General features: G+C 29.2%; 1 protein-coding gene across 1 annotated transcript; it reads right to left on the reverse strand.

Moving 5' to 3' along the window:
- Positions 1-8,981: 8,981 nt before the first annotated feature.
- Positions 8,982-9,299, reverse strand: MONOS_14700 (uncharacterized protein; the record flags this gene model as incomplete). Its single annotated transcript, XM_067867526.1, has 1 exon — positions 8,982-9,299. The coding sequence occupies one exon, from the start codon at positions 9,297-9,299 to the stop codon at positions 8,982-8,984; it is 318 nt and encodes a 105-aa protein (XP_067723507.1).
- Between the last annotated feature and the right edge of the window lie 3,493 nt (positions 9,300-12,792).

Genomic DNA, 12,792 nt, shown 5'->3' on the forward strand with positions numbered 1-12,792 from the left:
TTTGTTGCATTTGGAGCAGCTGCAAGCTGCAATTTTGGCGTCAGTCAGTATTTCCACAATTTCAAAGCTTTTCACTTTATTTCGGAAAGCCATCGTTTTTCATCAACAACATCCTTTCAAAATAAGAGGAGAAAATAAAACTGTCGAAATAGATGAGGCAGCTTTTTACAGAAGAAAATTCAAAGTTGGGAGAAGGATATAATTGTTATGGATTGTTGGTGGTGTTGAAAGGCCTGTTGCAACAAAAGGAAGGAGCAATATGTTTTTATCAATTGTACAGAATCGCACAAAACCAGTTTGACAATCACTTATTGAATCAAAAGTTAAAAAGAACACAATAATAAACACTGATTGTTGGAAAGCATACAGTTCATTGGACACTCTTGGATTTACTCATCAAACAGTTAATCATAAAAAACATTTTGTGGACCCATTAACAAAGTGTCATCCTAACAGAATTGAAGGAGCTTGGTCACTTTTGAGGCATTTTCTGCCTCGACATGGAGTCAAAAGGAAGAATTTGTCCAATTATTTTCAAAAGTTCACTTATCGAAGAAATCCAGAAAAGAATTTTGATGATTTTTTTGAGATTTTTGTAAAGTCTACGAACGATGATGTTACCGTAATCGAGGATGATGAATAAATCTGGTATGTGATGCAAATCTCAGAATTTCATTGTTTCATATTTTGAAAATTGAGAATGTGGAATTGAGAATTGTTAATAATAAAGTTTTTTCTTTCATTTTTGAAACAAACATTCACATTATATTTTTGATTTTTCTATGAGGAAAGAAAACAAGTGCTATATATCCGTAAAGAATTTTTTACAAAGTTCATCGTCAGTGAGTTTGTTATCAATTTGAAATTCTTAAAAACACATTTATTTATTGATATGAAAAGGATAAAAATTTATTATTTTTCATTTTCTTAAAGTCGATAAAATAGATTAACAATAAATCAAACAAGCGCAGAGGAAATAATTAGCATGTTCGAAATAATAGTTCAAGCTTTTATTCAATGAAGAATTTATATCGCGCAATATTATTTAAAACCATGAAACGATTATTCATTGATGGAATGCTTTGTATGATAACAGCTGCAATCAAGTTTTTAATGAATATTATTCATTCAATATTTGTTTCAAATTATAAACTCATATTAATTACTGTCAATATTGAAAAAGATAAAGAACAAAATATTTCAAATACCAAAGGAAATATATAGAAGACCTGACTATATAGGATATTAATAAACTGACCAACAGTAATTTAAAAATAGAAAATCAGCTATTATTTTTCAGATTTCACATCAGTTTCATATTTTTCTTCTGTCGAATCCGTTTTCAGATATGTTCATGGAAAAACGCGAAAATCTGAAATTTCTGTTGTGTCATCATTGCAATGTTTTAAATAGGTGCAATCTTATTTTGCAATATAAATATGGAACAAATATTAGGAATCAAAAACGCTTTGTTATTTTTTTGAATATGAAAGCAGCACAAATATTCTGAACGTTGACAAATAAATTCAGGAGATATGCAGTTTTCTGCAGAAGAACGTGATTTCATAAAAATAAGTTCAAATACAAAAACGTTATTAACTAAGTTTGCTATTTTCATAATTCTAAATTGTGTATTCACAGTTATAGTTAACTTTGAACGGTTTTGTTCCAGAAAAACGAGAGAAGGAAGACATGAAAAATCAAAGAACAACAGAAAAAGCGCCGAAATCATTTCTAACCTTCAAAATTTTTCATTGATATGTTATCTGAAAATCCACTTTCAGTTGATTCATAATATCTTTGTTGTTATAATATAAACTCAGATAAATCATATTTTATTGAATAAGTGAGACCAACGAAATTAATTGCTTCAATGATTTTTAGAATTTGAATTTGTAACACTGTTCTTTTTTCCAATAGGAATACTAACGAATGATGTTAATTACCCTTCCATCAATAAAAATATAGGGTCAGAAATTTATCAGTACCAAAAAAATTAATCGGGACCTAAATTTTCTGGCTCTCCAGAGCACTTTTTGAAAAAAATAAATAATAGAAAACTTTCAAAATATTATTATATACTATTCCTGAAAATATATTTTATTTTTTCAATTTGAGTGAAAAGATCTGGTGTTTTTTGTTTTATTTTTCAGATCAAAGACTTGCTCGTATTTTCACGAGCTTTTTGTTTTGAGATTTTTAAGTATTGTTATTGTTAATAAACTCAACTTCTTTATAATTTGGGTTATTTTTTGTTATTAAACACTTCGTTTTTTTATCATTTTATCCATTTCACTAAATTTCGACAAATTGAAGAATACATTTGAATAAATTAGTTTTTTCGTTAATTCAAAAGGGAAAATATGAAAACTATCAATTAACAAAGGTATTCAAAAGGATGAAAATCTTTAATTTTTTATGATCGTGATTTTTTTACAAAAAAACATGTTTTTATGTATTTTTGCATTTTTTGCTTCAAATCACATTCTTTCATTTCAAAATCTTTGTCACGCACATAACAATCATTTTTTCAACTTTTCTCTAACACGAAAATCCATGACAATTTCAAACTCTACTATTGTTTCTAATTTTGTCAAAAAATCATGAAATGGAAAAAATGATAAAAAAACGAAGTGTTTAACAATGAAAAATAACCAAAAGCATTAATAAGTTCAGATAATTTACAATGATATAGCTCAAAACACTTAAAACAAAAAGCTCGTGAAAATATGAGCAAGTCTTTGATCAGAAAAATAAAACAAAAAATTCCAGATCTTTTCACAAAAATTAAAAAAAATAAAAAATATTTTCTGGAATAGTATATAAAAGTTTAAAAAAGGTTTCCTATTATTTATTTTTTACTGAAAGTGCTCCTGTGAGCCAGAAAATTTAGGTCCCGATAAAAAAAAGTGGATATGATAAATTACTAACCCTATAAATATGAATAATTAATTGTTTGAATCAGACTGTTTTTGAAATAAAAAAAGAAAAACGATTCGAAAAATGAAATGAAATAATTGTGAATACTTGATGTTTTATTATTTGATGAAGTCAAATAACACTCCTGCAACAAAGACGTTGTCTAATTTATCAACTTTTTCTTTATGAACTTTTCATTAAATTGGTTGTTATTGTTTCACTGCGAAATATTTTTTAATCCTTTCCTTCATTAATTTTTTCGATCTGCATTTTTCAATAACTTCGCATTTTTCATAATTGATAATACTGTGTTGAATTCATTCAAATTATTATGAAACTGACACTTCTTTTTTAAAAAAAGCAACACTTCAATAAAAATCTAAAATATAACTCAAAAACAATGAAGTTGGCAAAAATATCTGAAAAATATTTCGAAAAGCAAAATTAATCAAATAATTCCAAGTTGAAATCTTCCAAACTCATTTTCTTTATTCACACACATTTATAAAGCACTAATCACATTTTTTCATTGAACTTGATTGAGCAAGCTCTGATTTTCTTTTCCGTAATTTTTGTCGAATATCCATTATTTTCAAGATTCGCACATATTCGTTCTATAACCAAAAAATAAAAACAATTGTAATAATAATTAAAACAAACGTATTCACATTGCGATTATGAATGATATTTTGACAACATTTCTTTCTTTCTTTCAGAATGAATACTCGATAAAAAACAATTTCATTCTTAAATATTATGTTTCTCACGTTAAATATTATTTATCTCCTGTATATTTTCAGCGAAAACAAGTTGCAAACGAAAGATATACCTTATCATTGAAACAACAAGAACGTTTCATCAAACATTTGCAAACACATCATATTATATAATAACACACACTCGCAAGCATCAACTCGTCTTGAAATAATTCGTTAAGCTACGATAAATGTCTTTTTTCGTCTGTTTTGAAAGGCATTTAAAGAATAAATAAATCTGAAATATTTATTAAGGTTTTGCTCCCTTAAATTTTTATTTTTTCTGAGATTTTTGTAATTTATTTATCTCTCCTTTTTCGTTAAATAAATACATTTTTTATTGAAATAGAATTACAAATAAACTTCTGTTTTCCATTTAAAAGTTTTCCATTCCAAAGTCGCTGAAATCATTTCTTACCATCTGAAACTCTCCAATTTCATGCTCAGATAATTATGATAAAACCTAATTCTTTGAAATTTCCAATTCTGAATCTGAAATAGCATGTTCCATTCCAGTCCTTTTTGCTTTTTGCCCATCATTTTCAGCTTTTTTTCATAGAACCAAGATGATTTTGGAATCAATTGCGCTTTCGAAGCTTCTCCACATGCAATTGGAATTTCTATCTTTGCATAATAAAGTTTTTGCGTTCTTGATTTAATTTTTCCATAACAAGATTTTGTAATAACTTTTTGCATTAAGCAAATGTCAGTTTGAGTATATTCCTAAATCCGTAATGGAACTGATCAAAACACTAAAAATTTCTTTTTGATAAATAACAAAGTGAAATCAAGAAAGATCAATTAAAAAAATTATTTCTTTTTTTTATTAATCACAGTGTGCTTTTGTTTCGTCAAAAGTTTCTTTGATATTTCTCAAATATCATGAAATTAAATATTTCTTTTCATTTGAAAAATTATATCAATACAAGATAATGGAGCGTATAAAATTTTGTTTATCCTTCGAGAATTTTAAATTTAAAATGTCTTGCGTTTATTGAAAGTGAGAATGAGCATTGCCTTAAATGGTTATAAACATCTGAATAGCGAATGGTTCCGGATTTCGCGAAAAGTCCCTGTTTTGGCACCAATGGAATGAAACAAACAGCGTATCACAACCAAATGATGTTTTTAAATTTGACTGTATTTGTTTCATTTGCAATTCAGTTAAAGATTATGTCTTTGCGTTTATAAAGTTTTAGAATAATCTTCTTCTTTTTATTCCTGTGTTTTAAAAAAATATTTGTTGTATTTGTTCCATAATAAACAATTTAACACACATTTTTTTTGGTTCAAGCTTTTCAAAATAGAAATATCAAACAAACATATTGTTGAATGTTAAAACGAAAGTGTGTGTATTTTCGAAATCAATAGAATACCTTTGTAACCTGACAAATCACTCAAACAATCGTATATCATAAAAAAACCAATAAGAACAACATCTTGCATTTTTTCCTACAATATGATGATTTCACATATTTTGATTTTGATGAAAAGGGCGGTTTTATCTCCGTTCTTTTTTTCATCGTGACTTTAACAGTTAATAATTTATTATTTCCACCTGCTTTTCATATTCTTTTTTACAGTTTTCAGCATGAAAGAAAATTTCTGTTTTCGGAAATTCAGAGAAAATTTCTGCACAAAATCTCTCAATATGTGGAGATGAGGAGAGGGTGGAGGTTTGCTTCTTCATCTCTGATTAGTGCCATCCCCGAGGAGATTAGGTTATAGAAACGGGGCTGACTAAGTTAGAATTTGATCGAAAAAATTTTTTAAAAAAATAAAAAAATGATCAAAACCAAAAAATTTTTTAAAATGAGTGTTATCAAAAACAAAACAGAACAAGGATTGATAAACATTAGAAATCAAATGATGTCATTTGGTTATTGGCAAATAGAAAATCGTTTGGAACGAATTGCAACAATAGTTTCAGATGGAAAGGCAAGGATAGTGGATGCAGCCAATCTGCATGAATTCAGCCATTTTGTCATTAACAGAGCAATTGCAGCTTTGGAAAACAAAAGAAAAGTCTGCAAAATAGTTCACCCAGAGCTATTAACAGATAAAGAATAAAAACAGTGAAGGATGTCATTCGCTGCGAAAGTTCAAGTGGAGTGAGCATTTCTGTTACTCAAATAAAACATTTGGTTTTCTTTTTCATTTGTAAACAAACATCAATTTATTGTTATCTTATTTTAGATGGAATCTGTAATTTCTGATAGACAAAAAACTATTTAAAGAAGAAAAAGAAAAAATTGAAAATTCGAAGTCAACGCTCTTCTCATTCATTAAAAGGAATCCACACCTTTAATAGTCTCTTCCAAGGAACGTTGATATTCAACGATTAGCTGTATCAAATAAACAAACCCTCCAGCCTTTCTACGAACTTCTTCAACATCTTTATAACACTCACAAATATTCTTCTTCATTGATATTTAATACAGACGAATTTTCACTTCTCCTCTCAGACACCACCAAAAAGCTTGTTGTACATCCTTCAGATTCACCAGCTGGGTTCAACAAAACGCCCATGAATATGCCAAACGCCACATTGTGCGTTGCAGCTGCTGCAGACGGTTATTCTTTGAGAAGTTTCGTTTTATGGCCTTCAAAGAAGATTCCAGCCTAACTGTGTGTGATGCTCAGCTCTTTTATGAATATTTAGGAAGATAATGATGGCAGGATGACCGACGCAATATTCAGAAGATACGCAGAAGATGTTCTCCTTCCAGTAATCGTGGAAAGACGAACTCTTTTGAACAAAGATGAAGAAAATTGCCTTCTTCTGCTGGACTCTCATCCATCGAGAGCTCAGCTTGACACTCGGCAAAAATTCGCTGATGCCTCCTTCGATGTGGTCACTTTCATCCATCACAGCACACACATCACTCAGCCTCTCAACCGTGGAGTATTTGCAGTTTTCAAAAAAAAGTTTTAACACAAAATATGTCGTTCCTTCTTTTTCATCTGTCTCTCTTCGAAGAGAAGCATTTGCAGATGATCTTCCCCAGGCTCTGCAAACAGCATTATTGCCTGAAACAATTGTTTCTTCGTTTGTCAAAAGCGGAGTGTTGTCAAATAAATGGCACGCTGTTCTTTCCACGTTGCCTGATGAGCCTTCTGTCACCCTTAAGAAAAAGAACCACAGATTTGTTTTTCATGGGAAAGTATTATTTCCTACTAAAAATTTTTGGATGAATGGAGAAATCATATTAAAATGATAGAAGAGAAGATCAGGAATGATGATAATGAAAAAATTTGAGGGAAAAAAAAAATTTGCGGATGAAAAACCAAAGAAAAGGGAAATAACACTTAAACAATTATTTGAGATGATAACTCTGGAGATGAAAGAAAACAAGAAAATTCCAGAAAAATAATCAAGAGAGAGTTGATTGATTATATTTATTTCTTGTGAACTTTTTTTTTGAAACAAACATGCTTTCATGAAAAATAAATTTTTTTTTATTTTTTCATTCACAAATAAAAAACCATCCAGATAAAAAAACCACTCAATTCACATTCTTGATGAAATTGGAAATTAACTTTCTTTCGTTTCCTTTTCATTTTTCTTTTTTTTTCTTCATTTGTTGCATTTGTTTGTTTTGAAAAAAAAGACATTTTCAAAAAACAACTCAACAATCACTTAAGAATATATGAATTGCACAATTTTTGTGTAATTATGAAATTTTTGAAAAATTTTGAATTAAGAAAATATTATTTTGTAATAATCAAGTTATTTTGAAATTTTTCTGAAAAATTGAAAATAAGGCAGTTATTTTAAGTTTCACCAACACATATCAAATTTAATAAAAATTGAGGGAAGATCAAAATTTTTCATAAAAAAATTTTGCAATAAAAAATAGCAGTTTATTTATCATAAATATTATTAAATATGTTTTATACAAATTTCAGAACATTTAACAACAAATAATGTGAAATATATCATTTTTCATATTTTCGTGACAATCGTGAAGAAAAAAAATTTATTATTTTTCGTTTTATACGATTATTGAAATGTTTCCACGAACAATAAATGATTGTCATTATTCAAAGCATTTCAAAATTTCAATAAAATGGTTTAAATTACTGATTTGCAAATATCTGCAGAATACATCAAATATGAAAGAAGAGAGCAAATAAAACTCAAAAACATTTTAAATATTGATGTCATGCACAATAATGAATATTTCATGGAGAATAATAATGCAAACGTAAGAAAAAAGTTCAAAAAAAGGAAAGAAAAAATAAAGTTTCATTTTGATAATAAATCAGCATTATGTTTTGCTAATAGAATTGACAAAATCTTCCAAAGATTCATGCAAATCTCGTTGTTTCTTTCTCTTCCTTTTTCTCTTCTTCTTCTTCTTCAGCACATTCCTCTTCTCTCATCCTCTCAAACATTCCCAGAGACAGCATTTGCATGGGCACAGGAGTTTTTTCAATGATGAAAAAATTAGAAGAACATCAGCTTGATTTCAAAATTTTCTCAGTATCTTTTCAATGAAGCAGTTGTGAGTTCAACTTATGTCAACTCTACCTCAAGAAAAGAAGTCACCACAGACCAGTTCCTCTTTTCTCTCTTCTTTCAAGCCATCAAAAATTTCATTTCCACTTCTCAATCATTTGCCAAATTTCTTCTTCTCCTGAATCATCAATTCCTTGATTTCATTTTCGGCTTTTAACAAGATTCGCCCGATATGCCTTCTAAAGCCTTCAAGATAATTATCTTCGTTTCCTTTCCTTTCATTAATATTTCACGCCCACTCACTCCTCCATGCGCCACTTCAATTGTTGTTTTCTGACTTCTTTAATGCATTTTTCATCCTCTCTTTCCATATTCTATAGGCACATATTCGCAGTAAATAAACCTAAAAAATTCCTTGTTTCATCAAAAAATAATAACAAACGATGTAATTTAAAATAATCAAAACAAGCAAACCTACATCTTTTATGATGATCATTCTTCTCAAACTTTCTTCTTCTCCTCCAAATATCGTTCATTTCTGCTAACAAAACCCATTTGTCTCGTCTTCGTTTCCCTTCTGCTTCCTCAAAAAATATCAGCCAAAGCCCAACTTCTTGTCCTGCTCCTCCTCAAATCACTCAACCAGCTCCATTCTTTTAAAAAAACTAGCAATGAAGATGATTCAATCAGAAGAATCCTTTCCCATCCCTTGCCCAAATCTTCTTCTTCTTCTTCTCTCCATTTCCCCTCAAAACAACAACAATACCATCCCACCAAATATCACAATCCCTGTCTTCCCAGCTCCCATTCCCCTTCTACCAACCAATATAGAATTAATATCTCCATCATTTTTCTGTCTCTTTCCATTGCAAGACACCTCCCATTGTCAGCTCCTCGTCTTCCTCTGTTTCCACATCTCCAATGCAAAGTGTTGCGCCTGATGTTCCTTCTCCCTGTCTTCCTCCGCCTCGGCCTCCATCCCTTGCTTTGCAAATGAGAGGCGCGACCAAACGGTTCACTAAATAAATTATATAAAAATATGAAGAAAATTTTCTTTCATTTTTCTTCTTCTTCAACCCCTCTTCCCTCTCAAACAATGCATACATCCACATATACTCTTCCTCTTGCTCTGCCTCATGTGCCTCCTCCTTCTCTCGATACATAAAAAAAATAATCCCTTTTCCATCTTCTCCCTATATCTTTTCAACTCTCATCTAACTCTTGTCGTCCCCTCCAAAGAGAATATATTCCTTTCACTCCACCCATCTTCCGCCCCTTTGTTCCCCCCTCGCCTCACACCACCTCCTCCACATCAAATTCCATTTCTCCAACAAATAACACGACCTCTGCACCTTCCAACTCACAAAAATTGAAAAAACAACCCCTCAAAATCTTATCCCAATCCATCCCCAGCACATCCATTTTGCCTCTTAAACCTCCTTTAAACACCTGGGTGATTATTTTTGAAATCATATCTTTTTTCGGGGTGTTGACTTTTCAAAGATTGTTGGTTATTTGAAAGAAAATTTTAATGCAAAAGAGAAAAAGCATGATAATTGTATTTCAAAATAAATGATTTTTCCGAATCAAAGATTAAAATGTATTCAATAAGCCTTTTCACTTTTCAACGTTCATATGAAATTATTCAAGATAAGTTTTTGAACCGAAAATTTTGTATGAAACAATATGTTTTCAAAAATAATCACCCACCTCTTTCTTCCCCAAAAAAACATTTTTTAATCGTTCCTTTCCCTCCAAAACCTTGTCTCCCCCAAAAACTCAACTCCATCACACCATACCATAAATCCATCTTTTTGTTATCGCATTGTCTTCATATGCCCATTCAGCCACAATACAGAGCTGAGCCTTCTTTTCTATTTTTGCAGAAATAATGTGATGGGAATGATCAATCAATGTCAAATGCTCAGAAACTATAAACGGAATGAGATTCCGAGGGATAAACAAGGACAGATTGACGAAATGAAATATAGCAGCTAAGAAGGATGACTTTGCAAATGCGATACTTATTTGAAGAAAATAAAAGTTGTTCATTTTGATTTGTGGAATTCTGCGGAGCAACTATATATTCTATGTGAATAAGAAATTTTTGGCGTTGTATTTTTTTATTATTCAATTGATTGTTATGATGTTTCCATCCGTATCCTCCCCAAAGTCGTAATTCAGGCAAATTATTTAACTTGGACAACTTCTTCTTTACAGACGAGAACGGTGAGGAAGCAAGCCAAATGTTTTCAAATAAATATATGAGAGCTTGAACATATATTATAACAAATATTTATGCACTTATTTTGGACGAAACATGCGTATTGGATAGAAATATGATGAAAATGAATTTTGCGAGAACGAAGAGCTTCTGGATGTGGAAAACTTGTGGACATAAGAGATTTTTTTTAACTTACGACGATGATGAAAGACTCTGTCCGAAGATAAATTTGAAATTGATATTTTGGTGATTATTTTTGATACCATATCTTTTTTCGGGGTATTAATTTTCAAAGATTGTTTATTTTTTGAAAGAAGTTTTTAATCCAAAAGAGAAGAATTATGATAATTGTTTTTTAAAACAAATGGTTTTTCCGAATCAAAGATAAAAATGTCTTCAATAAGCCTTTTCACTTTTCAACGTTCATATGAAATTATTCAAGATAAGTTTTTGAACCGATAATTATGAATGAAAAAATTTGATTTCAAAAATAAACACTTATTTTGGAAGAAATAAATGATGAAAGAAAAAAATGAAGAAAAACGAGGAAAAAAGGCTAAACAGGAAGTTTGACGACAAGCTCAAATGAAACTGCACTTTTGTTGAAACAAGAACTAAGAAGAATAGAAGAAAAGACGCTGTGCTGTTGAAATACATCAATGAGATCTTTTTTTAAGATATTTCATTTTCAAATTTCTTTTTTGGAAGAATTCCTGCAAAAAAAATATTTGAAATTGAAATGAATATCGTTTATTGTGATTTTTTCCCAATTGTTCATCAAAAAATACAGAGTAAGAAAGTTTTGTTTGAATATTTTTAATTAATCCCTTAAAAACATTTTTCATAAGTCTTTTCAACAAATTTTAATAAAAAAATATCAGCGCACTTTTCGATAAAATGTTTTGAAAAACTTCATATATATTCATTAAATATTTTTTCACAGAAAAAATTTGTCTCCCTGAGTAATTGCAAAATTCCCCAAAAATTTCAAAATTTCCATAGACAATTTCAAAATAATTGGGTTATTTTGAAATAACCCAATAATTTTAAAATTTTTTTTAATTTCACAATTCATCTAATGAAATGTTGAAAATAGAAAAAAAAAAAAAGAAAAGAAAAAAGGTTTTTGAGTTTTAAACACAATTCATTTCATTTTCTCAAACATTCACAAAATAATCTGCAACATTCAACGATAATAAACTATCATAATGACATCGAAAAAATTCTAAAGTTTCATGAAAGCTGGTGACGACATCTTCGAACCCTTCTTCTTCCATCCTTTCAAGCGCCTTCTTTTCTGTTGTCTTTCTTTCTTTTTCGTCGAATTCACAATTCTCATTTTCTTTCAATTTTCTGGAAATCGTAATAAAGAATTCCAAGAAATAAAATATCATTTCGTCAGCCATTGTTGATTTTGGAATCACCTCCAAAAAGACTTCGATTCCTCGACATTTAATCAGGTCATCGGCATAAGTGTAAAAAATACCTCCCCAATTTCATGATTTCTTTCATGATAATAAGTGACAGTAAATAACATAAAAAAACAACACTTTTGGGTGGAGCAGTTTTTTGAGATATCAACATAAAATATCAAGAACAAATATTTGTGATCTGTCCCATAATTAAATTTTTTATTCAAACTTTTTTGCTTAAAACTTTAATGCCTGCAAATTGAAAGTTTATCTTTGGATTTGATAACACAGCACTTAAATGCTTTTCAATTGAGGTTTGAAATTTACACTTTATTGTTATTTTTAAGTGCAATGCTTAAAAATTTTTTATAACCTTCTTAATAAGGAACATCCACATATTCATTCAATTTATTTTCGAAAATATTAATATTTTTAAGCTTTCGAAGTTGTTATTAACGTATGGAATTAATCTTTCGTTTTTTTAAAGTGAAAAACTTGTTTATCTGGAATTTATTTTTCATTAATAAGAAAGATTATTAGTGAAATGAAGATAATCATTTATGTTCAATTTGATTAAATTTTTACATATATTTTGATAATTTGATATTTAGCTCATTTCATTCGTATGTGATTATCTTTTTCAGTGATAAATAATTTCGGAATTTTAATAAGAAAGTGAAGTGAAGATGATTTTTTTAATGTTGCATAAAGTTTAAATGTTGAAAAGGAAAAACCTTTGATTATACGAATATATTTCATGTTCACAAACAGAAAAAAATGATGCAACTTTTTTTTTGATGTTAATAAAATAGTTTACTTTTAAAAACCTCAAGTGAACATCTAAAAATAAGAAATTTTCAACACCTATTGACACTTTTCCAAAAATGAAAACAGTTATACAAACCACAACATAAACTATATCATTTCGTCTATCTTTTTCATATTTTCATCTTTTCTGATAGTATTCTTTTGATTTCCTTTCTTTTGCTTCAACTTTTTTGTCTCCAGATCAATCTCTTT

The sequence above is a fragment of the Monocercomonoides exilis genome (assembly GCF_001643675.1).
Source record: "Monocercomonoides exilis strain PA203 chromosome Unknown scaffold37-1059404, whole genome shotgun sequence".
In the NCBI taxonomy this organism is placed as follows: Eukaryota; Preaxostyla; order Oxymonadida; family Polymastigidae; genus Monocercomonoides; species Monocercomonoides exilis.